This window comes from Myotis yumanensis, unplaced genomic scaffold, assembly GCF_028538775.1.
Source record: "Myotis yumanensis isolate MYYU_CA2020_CCGP unplaced genomic scaffold, mMyoYum1.0.hap1 SCAF_2, whole genome shotgun sequence".
NCBI lineage: Eukaryota > Metazoa > Chordata > Mammalia > Chiroptera > Vespertilionidae > Myotis > Myotis yumanensis.
Window position 1 is genome coordinate 168,272,495 of NW_027223753.1, and position 18,696 is coordinate 168,291,190.

The window sequence follows — 18,696 nt, forward strand, 5'->3', positions numbered from 1 at the left end:
CCATAACCAGAGATAAGGAAGGCCACTTCATAATACTAAAGGGATCAATACAACAAGAAGATATAACCCTGGTAAACATATATGCACCCAATGCAGGAGCACCCACATACATAAGAAAACTTCTGGAAGATATCAGGGGAGAGATCGACAACAATACAATCATAGTAGGGGACTTTAATACACCACTGACATCACTGGATAAATCCACTAGACAAAAACTCAGCAAAGAAACAGCAATCCTAAATGACTCACTAGATCAGATGGACTTAATTGACATCTTCAGAACACTTCACCCCACAGCTGCGGAATATACATTCCTCTCAGGTGCTCATGGGACATATTCAAAAATAGACCACATATTGGGTCACAAGCAAAGTCTCCACAAATTCAAGAAGATTGAAATCATAAAAAGCTTCTTCACAGACCACGATGGCATAATGTTAGAAATAAACTACAATAAAAACAACCCAAAATACTCAAACACTTGGAAGCTGAATAGCATGTTATTAAATATTGATTGGGTTACCGATGACATCAAAGAAGAAATTAAAAACATCCTGGACACTAATGACAATGAAAACACAACAATCCAAAACCTCTGGGACACAATGAAAGCAGTCCTGAGAGGGAAGTTTATAGCTCTACAGGCCTATCTCAAAAAACAAGAAAAAATGGTAGTCAATCATCTAACTCTACAACTCAAAGAATTAGAAAGAGAGCAACAAGAAAACCCCAGAGTGAGCAGAAGGAAGGAGATAATAAAGATTAGAGCAGAAATCAATGAAATAGAGACCAAAAAAACAATACAGAAAATCAATGAAAACAAGAGCTGGTTCTTTGAAAGGATAAACAAGATTGACAAACCCCTAGCCAGGCTCACCAAGAAGCAAAGAGAGAGGTCCCAAATAAACCAAATCAGAAATGATAGAGGCGAAATAACAACAGACCCCACAGAAATACAAATGATTGTTAAACAATACTACGAGCAACTCTACTCCAACAAACTGGACAACCTGGAGGAAATGGACAAATTCCTAGAAAAATACAACATTCCAAAACTCAATCAGGAAGAATCTAAAAACCTCAATAGGCCAATAACTATGGAAGAAATTGAAGCAGTCATCAGAAAGCTTCCAGCAAACAAAAGCCCAGGGCCAGACGGCTTCACAGGGGAGTTCTACCAAACATTCAAGGAAGAACTAAAACCTACCCTCCTCAGACTACTACAAAAAATTCAAGAGGAAGGAACGCTTCCAAGCTCATTCTATGAAGCCAGCATCACCCTAATACCAAAACCAGGTAAAGACATCACAATGAAAGAGAATTACAGGCCAATATCCCTCATGAACATAGATGCCAAAATCCTCAACAAAATCTTAGCAAATCGGATCCAGCAGTACATCAGAAGGATCATACACCATGACCAAGTAGGATTCATCCCAGAGATGCAAGGATGGTACAACATCCGTAAATCAATAAATGTGATACATCACATAAACAAATTGAAAGAAAAAAACCACATGGTCATATCAATTGATGCAGAAAAAGCATTCGACAAAATCCAACACCCATTTTTGATAAAAACTCTCAGAAAGGTGGGAATAGAAGGATCATACCTCAACATAATAAAAGCCATATATGACAGGCCCACTGCCAACATCATACTCAATGGACAAAAACTAACACCATTTCCCCTAAGAACAGGAACAAGACAGGGATGCCCACTCTCACCACTCCTGTTCAACATAGTACTGGAAGTATTAGCCATTGCAATTAGGCAAGAAGAAGGAATAAAAGGCATCCAAATTGGAAAAGAGGAAGTAAAACTGTCCTTATTTGCAGATGACATGATATTATACATACAAAACCCTAGAGACTCCATCAAAAAGCTACTAGACTTAATACATGAATTTGGCAATGTAGCAGGATACAAAATTAACCCCAAGAAATCTGAGGCATTTCTATACACCAACAGTGAACTTTCAGAAAGGGAGATCAGAAAAACAATCCCATTTACCATCGCACCAAAAAAATTAAGATACCTAGGAATAAACTTAACTAAAGAGGTTAAAGACCTCTACTCAGAAAACTACAGGACGTTGAAAAAAGAGATAGAGGAAGACATAAACAGATGGAAGAACATACCATGTTCTTGGATTGGTAGAATCAACATCATTAAAATGTCCATACTACCCAAAGCAATCTATACATTCAACGCACTTCCCATTAAAATACCAATGGCCTTCTTCAAAGATCTAGAACGAACTCTCCAAAAATTCATCTGGAATAAAAAAAGACCCCGAATAGCTGCAACGATCCTGAGAAAGAAGAAAGTAGGTGGGATCTCAATGCCAGATATCAAGCTGTATTACAAAGCCACTGTTCTCAAAACTGCCTGGTACTGGCACAAGAACAGACATATAGATCAGTGGAATAGAATAGAGAGTCCAGAAATTAGCCCGAACCAATATGCTCAATTAATTTTTGACAAAGGAGGCATGAACATACAATGGAGCCAAGATAGTCTCTTCAATAAATGGTGTTGGGAAAATTGGACAGACATATGCAAGAAAATGAAACTAGACCACCAACTTACACCATACACAAGAATAAACTCAAAATGGATAAAGGACTTAAATGTACGACAGGAAACCATAAAAATTCTAGAAGAATACAAAGGCAACAAAATCTCAGACATATGCCAAAACAATTTCTTCACTGATACAGCTCCTAGGGCAGTTGAAACTAAAGAGAAACTGAACAAATGGGACTACATCAAAATAAAAAGCTTCTGCACAGCAAAAGAAACCATCAACAAAACAACAAGAAAACCCACCTCGTGGGAAAACATATTTGCCAACGTCATATTGGATAAGGGCTTAATCTCCAAAATTTATAGGGAACTCATACAACTTAACAAAAAGAAGATAAACAATCCAATCAAAAAATGGGCAAAGGATCTAAATAGACACCTTTCAAAAGAGGACATTCAGAAAGCCAAGAGACATATGAAAACATGCTCAAAGTCACTAATCATCCGAGAGATGCAAATCAAAACAACAATGAGGTACCATCTCACACCTGTCAGAATGGCCATCATCAACAAATCAACAAACGACAAGTGCTGGAGAGGATGTGGAGAAAAAGGAACACTTGTGCACTGCTGGTGGGAATGCAGACTGGTGCAGCCACTATGGAAGGCAGTATGGAGGTTCCTCAAAAAATTGGAAATGGAACTCCCATTTGACCCTGTGATCCCACTACTAGGAATATATCCCAAGAAACCAGAAACACCTATCAGAAAGGATATATGCACCCAGATGTTCATAGCAGCACAATTCACCATAGCTAAGATCTGGAAACAGCCTAAGTGCCCATCAGTAGATGAATGGATTAGAAAACTGTGGTACATCTACACGATGGAATACTATGCTGCTGTTAAAAAGAAGGAACTCCTACCATTTGCAACATCATGGATGGAACTGGAGAGCATTATGCTAAGTGAAACAAGCCAGTCAATGAAGGAAAAATACCACATGATCTCACTCATTCATGGATAATAAAGACCATTACAAACTTTTGAACAATAATAGATACAGAGGCAGAGCTGCCTCAAACTGATTGTCAAACTGCAGTGGGAAGGCCAGAGAGAGTTGGGGGGCAGGAGGGAGGGGAGTAAGAGATCAACCGAAGGACTTGTATGCAAGCATATAAGCATAACTAATGGACATAAGACACTGGGGGGTAAGGGAGGGTAGTGGTTTGTCAAGGGCGGGGGGGGGAAAAAGGATACTTATGTAATACCCTTTGTAATACTTTAAGAGGAAAAAAAAAAAAAATAAATAAAAAAAAAAAAAAAAAAAAAAAAAAAAGCTGTAGTACATATATACAATTCAATAAGAAATCTCGCCATTTGGGACAACATGGGTGGACCTAGAGGGTATTATGCTAAGTGAAATAAATCTGACAGAGTGAAACAAATACTATATGATTTCACTTATATGTGGAATCTAAAAAACAAAGTAAAGCAGAAACAAACTCAGAGATCCAGAGAACAACAAATTGATGCTTGCAAGATGGGAGGAGGTTGAGAGATTGGGTGAAAAAGGTAAAGGGATTAAGATGTACAAGTTGGCAATTATAAAAAATAGTCACAAGGATTAAAATACAGTACAGGAAATATAGTCAATAATATTTTAATAACTATTCATATTATCAGATGGGAACTATACTTATTGAGGTGATCACTTGGTAAGTTAAATAAATGTCTAATCACTATGTAGTACACCTGATACTAATATAGCATTGTATGTCAACTATAATTAAAAATACGTTAAAAAATAAAAAATTATAAACCTTGAAACTCAGTTTTTCTCCCTGCTTAAGCATAATTATTTATCTTTATTTATATGTATTTCAAATGAATCATATTTTCTTTGTTCTTGATTACAAAATATTTACATAAGGAATCAATGTGGTAGCCCAGCCCATGTGGCTCCGTGGTTGAGAGTCAACCTATAAACCCGGAGGTCATGGTTCTATTCATAGTCAGGTTGCAGTCTTGATCCCCAGTGTGGGGCAAATGCAGGAGGCAGCTGATCAATGTTTTTCTCTCATCATTGATATTTCTGGCTCTCTCCCTCTCCCCTCCTCTCTGAAATCAATAAAAATATTCTTTTAAAAAAAGAATCAATGTATTATTTTAATATTATGTACTAAATATATGTTGAGAACAGAAAGATACCCCTTAAAAGTAATGCAGGTTTATAGTTTAAGGAAAAAAGAAATCATGAGCTACTTCCCATTAAACCAAGGATGGTAAAAAGGCCACCAAAGAATGGGAATTGTAATTTATAGGTTGTTTTGATAAAGTCCAACTAATCCCATCTTTTAAATAATGTCTTTTGTCTTATTTTCAACATTAGATGATTATCAGAATGGAGGGGTTGGGGGCAAAAGAGCTTTAAAAAATACCAATGACTAGCAACCTCCCTCCCCTTGAAATTCTTATGTAATTGGTTTGGAGTGGCACCTATACATTGGAATTTTGTAATGACTGCAAAAAAAAAGTTAAAGATGTTTGGGAAAGTTAGATCTGGAAAAGGATAATAAAAACATTACCTAATAAATCTTTGAAGGAACCATAAGAAATAATAAACATCAGTATCTAGCAAGTCAACTGCAATCTGCTTTCAGATATTTTACTTATATGACTCTAACAACACAGATACTATTAAAATCACCTCCATTTTTAGATGAGGAAATTAATGTAAGAAAGTATTTCATTATCTCATTTTAGACTATCTTAAAAATACACTTTAGTGAATGCATATGCTTTAAAGAACTACATTCAACCATTTCAACCATTGCTTTCATTTTAAAGATCTGGTCCAACTTAAATCTCATATTTTTTCCTCATTTTCTTTGTCCCATTTTTCTTTTGCATAAGTGTTTTATGTGCTGTGTGTATACATATGTGTACTTTTAACTCCAATAACTAGAGTTTTGGGCAGATGGGAATAAAAGCTAAAACACAAAAATCCCAGGAAATCTAAATTGTGGCCATAGTTACCCTTTAAGAATCTGATAAAAGCAATGAAAACTCTCTGCAGGAGAATGGAAATACATAAGAAAATCTTGCATTCAATTTAAGGTGTTTTGTTTCTGTATTTTTAAAAATTATCTTTACTAAATGAAGATTATAATGCTCTGCGGAGAGGAAGGAGAATTAATTTTTCCACTCTAGTGATCTATAAGCCAGCATTTGATTTTTCCACCATACCACAAGGATTACTTAAAAAGATCCTACACTTGAGCATATATATTTTTCTTACCTTTATGAGAGGACTCTGATTTTGAGAAATGACGTGTGGAATAAGTGTAATCCAAATCCTCAGCATCTGTCATGGTAGGTGGTGGCGGCCTGGAGGGAGGTCTGAATTTAGAGATATTCTAAGTGCTGTTGACTACAATTCTACTGCTCATTGGATCACATGGTAAAAACATTTTTGGTACAAATGCAAAGTCAGAATGTTTGAGAATTCTCACTTTAGTTCCTGGCCAGTTGCATGACCTTGGATAAATTATTTTATCTTATTGTTCCTTTATTTTTATGCACATAGTTCAATAAAAATGCCTATTTTTGAATACCTACTATGTGTGAAGCGTTGTGCTAAAAACTAGAGAAACAAAGATTAATGTGATGTGACCACTGTCCCTAATGAAAAATTTACTTTGTTTTGGTAGGTTTTACGAAGAAAAAGAGGAAGACAGAAAAGAATAGAAATGAGGAAAGTAATAAAGAAAGATAAGGAAGGACCAAGGAGAGGGAAGAGAAGGGACATTTTTTAACACACAAAATTTACTGCAAAATTATTTAATCCACTAGGTGGCAAAGTAGAGCTTAGAGAAGGAAAAGGCAGTCATATATTGGCAACTTTTCAAGTCAAAAGAAAACATTGCAAAATTTGTACTGCTCTAAACTTTTTATTATTTTAATCATGTAACACAGATTTTTGCAAACATTTGGATTTAATGAAGATGAAGAATAGAATCTCTTATTTTCCGTTGTTTCCCAAAGGTATACTCAAATGTTGCATTAAATTATGGAACCACATAAGGTTAAGATTTGTCAACATATAACCATGTTGTAGGATATACAATCTGGAAGGCATAAGTAGTCTGAAGTTTGGAAAGTTACAGTTAGTTAGGTACAATGGTCTCTGTCATATAAAAATAAATGCAAGTGTTTTCAAATTTCTCACCCTGTCCCCAAGTGGTAGGCCTCGCCTGTATATTCAGTATCTACAAGAGGTCAGCAAGGAATGTAAACTTATATATATAGTAAGGACTCCACTATAGATTTTATATGAATATATCTCAATTAATTAACTTTGAAGCTAAGCCTGCATAGTAGCTATCATACACATATTTTAGAGTCAGATTAGATAAGATGAGGTAAGTGTTCTGTCCAAGTTCACACAATTGTTAAGTGGCAGAGACAAGGCTCAAACTCACATGGACTTCAAAACCAGTGCTCTTAACCACCACACTATGCTCTGCCACAGAGGTTTGTATTAGTGGCTGTGTCTTCATTCAAAACTACGAGAAAAATAAAATACCAAGTAGTACTACCACTATAAAATGCTGTAGTTAAAAGAATTTGGAACTTGGGTTGAAACTTTTTCCAATTACAAAGTGGTATAATTCATTCAGATTGCCAACTGGTTCCCTATTTCTTTAGAAAGAGTAGAAAATCTTAGGCAAAGAAATTGACTTTTGAGCATAAATGCTGCAAGCTCTGAGACTCTGCATCCCCTCTGCTACTATCATTGCTGCACTGAAGTAAACATCTTGACCTAGGCAGATCCACGTTTTTCAATCCTTGAAACCATTTCTTTCTATACAAATGGCTAAACGTTTCTACTATGACTATTTTTTTTAATCCAAATCTGAGGACATATTTTTATTGACTTTAGAGAGAGAAAAAGGGAAAGGGAGGAAGGGAGGGAGAGGGAGAGGGAGATCAATATGAAAGAGATACATCAATTGGTTGCCTCCTGTATGCGCCTCAATTGGGCATCAAACCTGAAACTTTTTGGTGTAGAGGACAACACTTGAACCAACTGAGCAAACCGGCCAGGAATACCATTAATTTTGAAAGAGGAATACATAGATTCTAACCAGAAAGCATATACTCTGATATTAGTTGCACAGACAGCACCAAGATAACAGGCTTTAATTTTTAACTGGGAACATACAGGTTACATAAAATCCTTCATTTTTGTTTTGTCATATATATATAATCTTTGTGTAAATGATATTTAAAGATAAATGTTCCTCTCCGGTCAAATAAGATTTCATTTTGATTAGTCTTATGTAACTTTTCACTTATTTATAAGAGCCATTTTTCTATCAGATGCTCAAACCTCAGAGGGAAGGTAGGGGAGGGTGGGGGTAAGGGGGAGAGATCAACCAAAGGACTTATATGCATGCATATAAGCCTAACCAATGGACACAGACAACAGGGGATGAGGGTGAGGGCAGGACTGGGGGGATGAGGGGACAATGGGGGGATAAAGACACATTTGTAATACCTTAATCAATAAAAATTTAAAAAATAAAAAAGAGCCATTTTTAATACATGTTCATTTGATTATGTATTCTTACAATATGCCAAATATTTTTAAGAGTGTTTATTACATTCCAAAAAGTTGTTTTCAACTTTAATAAACCTTCTTAATGGCCATTCCTGATTGTTCTACATTATCTGCTATAAAGATATTACTGTTTTAAAGAGCCCATGGACTTTCAAGATGGCAAAATAACCCTAAAGATTTTAATTCACTTGACTAAAAAAAGCATAACCCACATCTAAGGACCTACTGAGAACAGATTAGCTAGCTGTTATTTTACTTGGATATTTTAGGGATGTAAATAAAATTGAACCATGTAGTACTAAAATCTGCTTTAAAAATTGTTTGGCATATGCTTAACTAAAAGCTACAAGAATAACTTATTTTGTGTGATTAGATAAACTACACCACTGTTGCACTAAGAGCTTTACAAACCTGATAAAATTTTCTAAAGGGTATTTATCTTCTGAAGGCCTTGAGTTTAAAAATAGAGGATGGGTTTTAAAGATCACTAAATACATTCACTTTAAGGAAACTAGCTGAGCAGTTTGTGGGCAATAAATGGAAACAACAGTGTATGTTTTCAGTGTAATAAATCTTATGTTTTAAAAATAAATATATTATTAGAAATCGGACCAAAATTCAAGGTTCTAATAATTAAGAATTCTCAAAATGTCACACTTAGTGTTATTGTCTTTTTATATTTCACAAGAGGCCCAGTGCATGAAAATTCATGCACTGAAGGGGGTGTCCCTTAGCCCAGCCTGCCCCCTCTCACAGTCCAGGAGCCCTCAGGGATGGAGGCAACCCAGCGATCAGGGGAAGGCAATGCCCCCATCACACCTCTGCTGCTGCCACTGCCGGCAGCACAAGCCTCGACCGGCCCTGGTTACCTGAGCCTCCGGCGGCCCTGGGTGGCTGGGCAGCCAACATCTGAGGCTTGCCTACACCTCGGGCCGGCCCTGAGAGGCTGGGGGGCTGAGGGGACTGGGGAACTCTGGAGGCAGGCATGTGGCAAGGCGGGGCTGAGGAGACTGGGTTCCGCCATCTTGTGGCTGTGGGTGCTGCCATCTTTGAGAGCATGGCAGTCAATTAGCATAGTCCCTCCTTATTGGCTGTGGGTGCCGCCATCTTTGAGGGTGGGGCAGTCAATTAACATATTCCCTCCTTATTGGCTGTGGGCGCCCCCATCTTTGCAATGGTGTGTCAATTAGCATATTCCCTCTTTATTAGATAGGATGTTCTCTACTCCTATTCCAATCATATTTTCTTTTGAAAAGCAACAGAAAGCAATGAAGAAAAAAGAAAAGGTTGCTTCCCCAGAGACCTAGAGGCTGACAACTTGAGGTGGAAAGACAGCAGCTGCTCCATTATTCTGACCTAAGACTGCTTGAGAGAAGTCAGAAAGTACATATCCCACAGCTACAGTCATTTGACCTGGTGGGATTTAGAACAGTCTGCAATGACTCAAGGAGTATTTGCCTAGGATGCTGAGACTCACACAAAAATGAATTTAAGCATGTGTAAATGTCAGGACCCCACCAATGTGATCATGAACCTCAGTAAAAAATTAAAACCTGAGAATTTAGGAAACAGTTTAACCTCGTCTCTTCTTAGTTGAGGGCATCAGTTCATTGATGACAGAGGCAAGAACTGGTCCTAACAAAAAGCACATCCTTCCTTTCTATGCCCTAGCTTTGGTGAAATTCCCTGTCTTTCTGATTTGACTTATTCAAACTCAATTTAAAAGACTGGAAACAAAAGTTTGAGACTACCCTGCAAGACTTGATATCACCTCACTGGCAGAAGCCTGGATCTCCTCCCAAAGAACAAACACACCCCTCAGGCAACAATATCTCCTCACTCTCGGAAAAGTCAAGTCCTCACTCTCTGCTGTGGGTATCAACTTACCGTGCAGGCCTGTCATTCTTAGAGCGATGAGGTTCATCACTGTCTTTTGTCTTTGAGTGTGATTTAGCTGTTTTGGGCTATAAAAAAGAAAGAAAAAGAAGAACACATCCAGTAAACAAAGAAAGAAAAAGATTAGGTTTAGATAATATCTAAATTATGCCACACTACTCTCCTTTAATGATTTCAGGTTACAGTCAACTGAAGAACATAAAATATTTTTAAATACAATCACTCAGAGATTTTAAAAGAAGTTATAAAGGAGGTATGTTGGAGGCTGTCAGTGTAGTCAGGTAAGTGGGCTAACTAACCTCAGGTGAACATGCTCCCCTATGGCTGTGCCTGGCCACCCATTATTAACAGAATAGCTGCACAGCAGCTGAAAAGAACTGGCGGGTTTGTGCTCCTACCCTTATTTCTGAACACCTGACTTAGGGATGAGATTTCCAAACCAGAAAACGAAGGCCCATTTCATGGCATTTTTCCCAGGAGTAAAACTGTACCAGTGCCAGTTAAAAAATCTAGACAGCACAGGAAGTTCTGATACTTGATAGAAATGTGGCCTGCCTCTTACTTTCCTGATTAATAATCCTTAATAATACCTACTCCTTCACAGTCAGGTTAACAAAGAAATGGAATAACTCCTGGGAAATTATTTGTGGCTTAATTAATGAAGAAGCATGTGGGAAGCTTTCTACTAAAAATGAAATAGGTTAGGAAAAATCCTGAATTACAAAGAGGGTAAAAAAGGGAAATGAATATAAATAATTAACATGGAATAATCCTTTCACTTGCTTTTAGACTGACAACTGGGTAATTAAGCAACAGGAAATAAAGCAGTATTATTATCATGTTTTCTATATCTTCTTTTCCTCAAGGTCAAGAATCAGATAGGACTGGAGATCCAGGGGAGGAATTTGTTAGAGAGAATAGGTGGATACCCTCACTAGTACCCTCACTGCATCCTTCTGTCTAGTAGAAACTCCCTCCCTAGAAAGACTTTACCAAATGAACTCTCTCCCTCCTCCTCTGTTCTTCCATTATGCTCTCATCAGCCAGCATGACCCTGTATTTCTTAGCTGTCTACAGTCTGTCTCCCTGTCCACATTCTACATTATCATGAGGAAATATATGACTCTGTCTTTCCCTCTAAGTCCAAAGGGATGCTTTGCACAAAATAACTAATTTGTAAAATCCATTGAATTGAATTTGCAACCACCATATACAACAATTAGATTACTTTATAATAGGATGAACTGACGTCACTGACTATTTTGCCTCCTAGTTTTGAATTAACAAGGGGAAGGTAACAGCTCAAGCACATGCTAGGCAGTTCTTGCACTGTGACATAAGCAATGATTGCTGGTGATGTCTGTCATCAGAGGAAGGGAAACAATCTATACTAATAAAAGAGAAACATGCAAATTGGTGTCACTCCACTATGCCCACCAGCCAATCGGATGTGTATGCAAATTAACCCAACAAAGATGGCGGTTAATTTGCATACATAGGCGCCCAGCAGCCTGGGTCCCGGGAACATCATCGGCACCCAGGTCACTCCGAGGTAGGCCCCGTGTGGGCCCTGAGCAGCCTAGGAAGGGCCTGAGCCAGGGGGCTACTGGGCAGGGCCGAGCTTGCAATCAGAACCAGGGGAACCCTGCCCAGGCCTAAAGCCTCGACCATAGGCTTTAGGCCTGGGCAGGGCAGAGCCGGCCATTGGAGCTGCGGGGAGCCGGCCATCGGAGCTGCGGGGAGCCAGCCATCGGAGCTGGCCATTGGAGCCGACCATCGGAGGGAGCTGGGGTCCCCTGCCCAGGCCTAAAGCCTCGGCCAGAGGCTTTAAGCCTGGGCAGGGGGCCGAGCGGTGATCGGTGTGAACTACAAAGGAAACACCTTTTCTGACCGCTCATTGTCTAAGCTCCCTGTATGCCACTGGTAATATTCTTAGTAACTTGGGTAATAAGAATCCAAAAAGGTGATCTAGGGTTTTTCCACCACACTCCTGGAGAAAAAAATGAAGGTCCACTGCTGGAGGGCTAAGAAATGTCATATCCTGCCCTAGCCAGTTTGGCTCAGTGGATAATGCCTCGGCCTGCCCACCGCAGGGTCTGGGTTCAATTCTGACCAGGGGCATGTACCTAGGTTGCAGGCTCCTCCCTGGCCAGGGCTCAGGTCTGGGCTCATGCAGGAGGCAACCAATCAAAGTGTTCCTCTTACTTTGATGTTTCTCTCTGTCATTCCCTTTCTCTTCCACATTCTCTAAAAATCAATGGAAACATATCCTCAAGTGAGGATAAAAAAGAAGAAAGAAAAGAAAGAAAAGAAGAAAGAAAAGGAAAGGAAAGAAGGAAAGGGAAGGGAAGGGAAGGGAAGGGAAGGGAAGGGAAGGGAAGGGAAGGGGAGAAGGAAGGAAGAAAGGAAGGAAGGAAGGGAGGGAGGGAGGGAGGGAGGAAGAGAGGGAGGGAGGAAGGAAGGAAGGAAGGAAGGAGGGAAGGAAGGAAGGAAGGTAGGTCATATCCTATGAAAGACACATCTTGAAAATGCCTAAAGAAAGTTGTCATTTTTTCATGGTGAAGGGACTGGAGTCCATGTTGATGAAAACACCTTGGTGGCTGTGGTGACTGGCAATGGCTGCAGCAGTGGAGTGATGGGGCTGGTGCCTTCCCCTGATCAGCCCAGTCGCCTCCCACAAGGGAGGCCAGACTGCGGCTTAGGCCCGCTCCCCAAGGGGAGCAGGGAGCGGACCTAAGCCGTCAGTAAGACATCCCCTGAGGGCTCCCAGTATGTGAGGGGGGGAAGGTTGGGCTGAGGGACCCCCCCACCCAGTGCACAAATTTTGTGCACTGGGCCCCTGTGGGTACATAACCAGAGATGAAGCACAATATTAGTACTAGTGGCCTGGTGCATGGATTTGTGCACCAATGGGGTCCCTCAGCCTGGCCTGTGCCCTCTCGCAATCTGGGATCCCTCAGAGGAAATCCGACATTCCCCGAGGGATGTAGCAGTATGGGAAGCAGCACGCAGCCAGGGAGGAGCCCAAGCTGGTGCTGCTGTGCTGCTCCCATTCATCCTGGCCCAGCTACGTCTGCTGCCACCTCTTGGTAGAGCTGCCGCAGAGGTGGAAGACACTCCCGCTGCTGCAGCTGTGCTCGACAGCCGTGAGCCCAGCTTCTGGCTGAGCAGCGCTCCTACTGTGGGAGTGCACTGACCACCAGAGGGCAGCTCCTGTGTTGATTGTCTACCCCCTGGTGGTCAGTGCATGTCATAGTGACCGGTTGTAATGGTCGCTTAGGCTTTTATATATATAGATAGGGAAAGAACAGAGAGGAAGAAAAGGCCATCTGAAAGCACATGAAAACACTATGCTCTCCTGTAAGGTAAGGATAGTAAAACTAAGATTGCTCATGACCAGAGAGCACTCACACTTCGGTTGGTCTTAAAATGAATGAAATGAGTTTTTCAATCTTAGCAGTAGCTTTTAAATAGTTACTTTCAAGAATTTAGTATGATTTTTTATAGTAAAATAACTTTTGCAAGTCAGATTCACATGTGATACAGATAATTTCTTTACCTAAATATATTTGCAGAGCTTACCCTAAAAGCAGAGTCCCCTTCACAGTTCTAATTTAACTTGTCATTTTAAAAAACAAACAGACAAAAAACAGACCCTACCTTCCAATCAGGGTCATGTTTTCGTTTGTCCAATGACGATTTCTCCTTGGCTTTCTTGTAAGCTTTCTTTTCTTCAGCCATTAAAAGTCTAGCAATTTCCTAAACAAATTGAGTCCATATTGTCATTGATTACAGAGTTGCAGGTAGAAAATTACTTTCCAAAGAATATTGGCTAAACAAAGTCATTAACTACCATGAACTCACCTCATCCTGGGCCACTTGAGCTGCTCTCAGATCCACCTGGGTAGCCTATAGTACAGAAAATACAAACAAAAAATTTAATTGGATTCTATGCTGTCCATTTTTTAAAATCCTACATAAAAATAAACTGGTATTTAAAACTAGTTTCGATTAACTTCTTTCAAGTTGATAAGGGTTGGTATATATTTGCCAGCTAAAGCGGGGTCTATTTTTAACCAAATTCTGCAGCAGATTCTTAGAGAATTGTCAGAACTCAAAAATGGAGAGATATGTATATAGAATTCTATTGCTAACACTTGCTCAGTAAATAAAACTACATACTCTAATCCTGTTCTTTGATTTTTCCACCAATAAAAAAAAGGGTATTAGCTCCTTAACTGATAAAGGACTATAATGCGTATTATATAATCTCAAGAATGACTCAATTCACAAAAAACCTTATTCAACTCAACTTCTGCATTAAAATTTGCTCACCAAAATTTCTTCTTCCTGCAGTTTTCTGGCAATTTCAGCATCATACCATTCCTGATTTCTGGGGGTCACTCTTGACGGAGTAGAAACTGATTCTTTCATCCCCCTTGGCTTCATTCCTAGAAAAAACTCAATAGAGTAAGGCAACCACGTTTGTTTTCTAAATAGTTGCAAAATTTATGGTAAAAACAAACAAACAAAAAAACACCACCTTTACCTTAAAGTTTACCTTTCTTTGCTATCTAACACTGACAATACTGCTGCCACTCCAAAATTCAGTGCAGGGTGCACTGGAAATAATTTTTCCCCTAAAACATGGAAGTGGTGATGCAGACAATCCACACACTTAAAGTTACCCACCCAACCCTTCCTGGTAAAACCTCCCCTCTCACAGTTTCTTCAAGAACAGGAAATCAGGCTATTAGGCTAGAGACTGTGAGGCTTTTGCAAAACAGAAAGTAAAAAAAAAAAAAAAAAAAAAAAAGGGGGGGGGGGGGCCCTAGCCAGTTTGGCTAAGCAGATAGAGCATTGGACTGCGGACTGAAGGGTTCCAGGTTTGATTCCGGTCAAGGGCACATGCCTGGGTTGCGGGTTCAATTCCCAGTGGGGGGCGTGCAGGAGGCAGCCAATCAATGATTCTTTCTCATCGTTGATGTTTCTATCTCCCCCTCCCGCTCCCTTCCTCTCTGAAATCAATAAAAATATATTTTTAAAAAATCTTAAATTTAAAAAAAGGGTAAGTCAATGAAATAGAGTTCAGAGGAAAGAAAGGTACAGAGCTGAGGTTTTAAAGAGGCTAAGCTGTCAAGACTGGAGGAAATGAAAGACTTCCTTCTATTTGCTTCAGCCTTGCACACCTTCCCTCCGAGAGAATAGAACAGCATCCCAGGGGAGTTATGTGACCAAGTATCTTTTAGCACCCAGTGGTCCTGCTGTGGCTTCTGCTCTGATTGCCAACAAGCCCACTTGCTTCTCCTATCTTCCCTATAGCTCTGATCAGTTTACTGTTGTTGTGAAATTTTATGGAGGGTATAATATAAAGAAAACAGACCACAATGACTCTAGAGTTTTACTCCTCTGAGAAAGGAACAGGCAGGGATGAGGGGGGATTTTGGCTTCTTATTTTGAAATTTTAAATGCCACATACATTCGTTTTATAACTTTTAATAGACTGATAAATGCTAATAGTCATTTCAAAATTGTGGATATTTCCTTCTTTGTACCCTCTCTAAATTACAACTATTCAACAATGTGAATACATTATACTCGGAAATAATAAAAACGTTGAATGCAGTGAATGAGATTAACTATCTGAAATAGCGACTTCAGTAAATGGATTGCTGACGGGAGAAAGAAAATTCAATCCTAACTGTCTATTTGTTTATATCAGTGGTTCTCAACCATGGCTGTATACTAGAATCACTTGTGGTGCTTTAAAGAAACACAAAAAAAAACTTGACCCAAATCCCAGGGATTCCAATTTAAGTAGCCTGGAGAGATCTTGCCTTTAGTATTTCGTTTTTTAAAAATCTTTAACAGTTGATTATTTGCAATTAGCATTAGAACTACCAGTTTAGTGTGTATGTCCATCAAAATAACCACATATTAAAATGGCTTTTAGTAAAATGCCTCACCACACTTGATTTGCTTGCTTTAAACAAAAAAAGAAAAAAGGAAAGACAAGAAAATACAACTAAATTCTGGGCAGATGAAGAGAGTAAGTTTTCTGGTGAAGCCTTTCTTAGAGCTTTGAACCTAGCTTTGCGGTAAATCCTAAAGCCACGGACTCATCTGCCCTTCCCACACAAAATAAGACTATTAAACATGGTTTTCTTAGCTTCAGGCCAATTAGTACATGACTGCCCAGAAGAGAATCCACTTCAACTTCCCATCGTTTCTAGAGCTACTAACTCTGATGCAGGCGGCCTGGTTTTAATCCAGATTTCTGAGTGGTTTGGGACAATCACAAAACAGTAGCACACTCCCAAGAGTGGACCATATTTAAGTGGAATATAAACCTCCCTGAGTTATGATTAGTGTGGTCATAGCTGGAAAGGAATATTTTAGATAAAATAAATAAAATTATATAAGGAAGTTCGTATTGGGCAGTCAGTGGACAAGGTAGATTGCTGTATCATATTCCTATCTATAGAAAAAAGACACAGTGAGCAGCCCAAGGCCTAGTTGAGGACAATAGGAAAGATTACCCGTATCCCTTGCCCCTTCAATTTTGCCATCCAGTGAAAGAAACAATATAGTGGGATATGTTCAACTTTCTCCACTATTATGCCTCCTACTCTACATCACAGAATTAACTGAGAAAATGTTTTAATATCTATCAAAGACACTTGAAAGGTATTCAAATGCAATAGTCGTACTTGGCTTGACACTTTGAGAAGACTGTAACCTCTTGGCAGTTAAAGAGAGAATGATACATAGATCAATGGAACAGAATAGAAAGACCAGAAAAAAAAGAAAGGAAAAAACTTTTAACATATGATCATTTGCAACAAATGAACCAAAAATATATAATGGGAAAAGAACAGTCTCTTCAATAAATGGTGTTGAGAAAAACTAGACAGCCACATGCAAAAGAACGAAACTGGACCACTATCTTCCACCACATGCAAATATTAACTCAAAATGGATTAAATAATTAAACATAAGATCCCAAACCATAAAACTCCTAGACATAACATAGCCAGTCAGATCCTTAACATCGGTCCTGGAGATGATTTTTTGGTTTTGACACCAAAAGCAAAGGCAACAAAAGGAAAAATAACAAGTGGGAGCAATCAAACTAAAAAGCTTCCACACAGCAAAAGAAACCATTAACAAAACCAATGGCAACCTACCAAATGGAAGAAAATATTTGAAAATCACATCGCTAATAAGGAGGAATTTCCAAAATATATAAAGAACTCATACAACACCATATATATATATACATATATATATATATATATATTTATATGATTAAAAATGGACAGAGGATCTGAATAGACATTTTTTTCAAAGAAGACATACAGATGGTCAATAGGTATATGAAAAGATGTTCAAAATCACTAATTAACAGGAAAATACAAATAAAAAAACTTGTTAGAATGGCTATTATAAAAATAAATGTTAGTGAGAATGTGAAGAAAAGGTAACCACTATGAACAGTTGGTGGGATGTAAACTGAATTAGTGCAACCATTATCAAAACCAGTTTGGATGTTCCTTGAAAAATAAAAAATAAAACTACTATATTATCCCTCAATCCCCATTCTGGATATTTATCTGAAGAAAGTGAAAACACTAACTGGAAAAGGTATATGTACCCATGTTTACTAAAGCATTGTTTACAATAGCTAAGACATGGAAATAACCTAAGAGCACACTGATGGATAAATAAATAAAGGAGCTGAGGAATACAGTCATGTGCTCATAGGTACAGAATACATAAAAAAAATAAGTCATGGAAATGTAATATACAGCATGTTGACTACAGTTAATAATACTATCCTATATAATAAAAGGCTAATATGCAAATAGACCGAACAGCAGTACAACCAAACAACCAGTCACTATGAGCATATCAGGGGACGCACATGGAACATGGCAGACATCGGCAGCAGGCGGCAGGATGGTGGAGCAGGTGAGTGGGGGGACCAGACCAGGGCAGGATGCTGGTTGCCATCATTGGGGCGAGCCTCTGTGGTTACTGAAAATTCTTTGCTCCTGTGCGCCATGGTCCTGCCCAGCACTCGCATCTGCTGCCGATGCCAGCCCTGCTCACACCTGCTGCTGGCCCCAATCACTCTGCACTGTCAGCAGATGCAAGTGGGGCCAGTGCTGTCAGCACATGGGAGCAGTGGCAGCGGGAGCAGGGCTGCTGGCAGACAGGTGACAAGGGGCTGTGGTGGGCGGGGCTGGGCAGGGGCATGGAGGATAGGCGGAGACCCACCCTAGTGCCCACTGCAGCCTCGCGACTCACAGTTCCTTTCAAGGTGCATGAATTCCTGCACTGGGCCCCTAGTATTGCATATTAGAAAGTTGCTAAATGAGCAGATCTTAAAAGTTCTTATCACACTCACAAAAAATTATACCTGTACATGGTGATAGATGTTAACTAGACTTGCTGTAGTAACCATTTCACAATATATACAAATACCAAATCATTATGTTGTACACCTGAAACTAGTATAATGTTATATGTCAACTATACCTCAATAAAAATAGTTAGAATTTGAAGTGCTATCTCCCTCAGTTCCAAATATATAGTGGGAAAACAGTTTATTTGTTCTCTTGCTATACACTGGAACTTG

At 39.1% G+C, this 18,696-nt stretch overlaps 1 protein-coding gene across 4 annotated transcripts in view; it reads right to left on the minus strand.

Moving 5' to 3' along the window:
- Nucleotides 1-18,696, minus strand: part of CCDC50 (coiled-coil domain containing 50) — an 85,105-nt gene that overhangs the window by 11,598 nt on the left and 54,811 nt on the right. For 2 of the 4 annotated variants that reach the window (XM_070406571.1, XM_070406573.1), the window contains 5 exons: nucleotides 14,391-14,506; nucleotides 13,920-13,964; nucleotides 13,716-13,814; nucleotides 10,047-10,123; nucleotides 5,835-5,923 (listed from right to left, as the gene is read on the minus strand). In XM_070406571.1, the coding sequence (XP_070262672.1) occupies nucleotides 5,835-5,923; nucleotides 10,047-10,123; nucleotides 13,716-13,814; nucleotides 13,920-13,964; nucleotides 14,391-14,506 (426 nt within the window). Of the gene's footprint in view, nucleotides 1-5,834; nucleotides 5,936-10,046; nucleotides 10,124-13,715; nucleotides 13,815-13,919; nucleotides 13,965-14,390; nucleotides 14,507-18,696 lie in introns of all 4 variants that reach the window. The other 2 variants (XM_070406570.1, XM_070406572.1) reach the window with 2 other exon arrangements.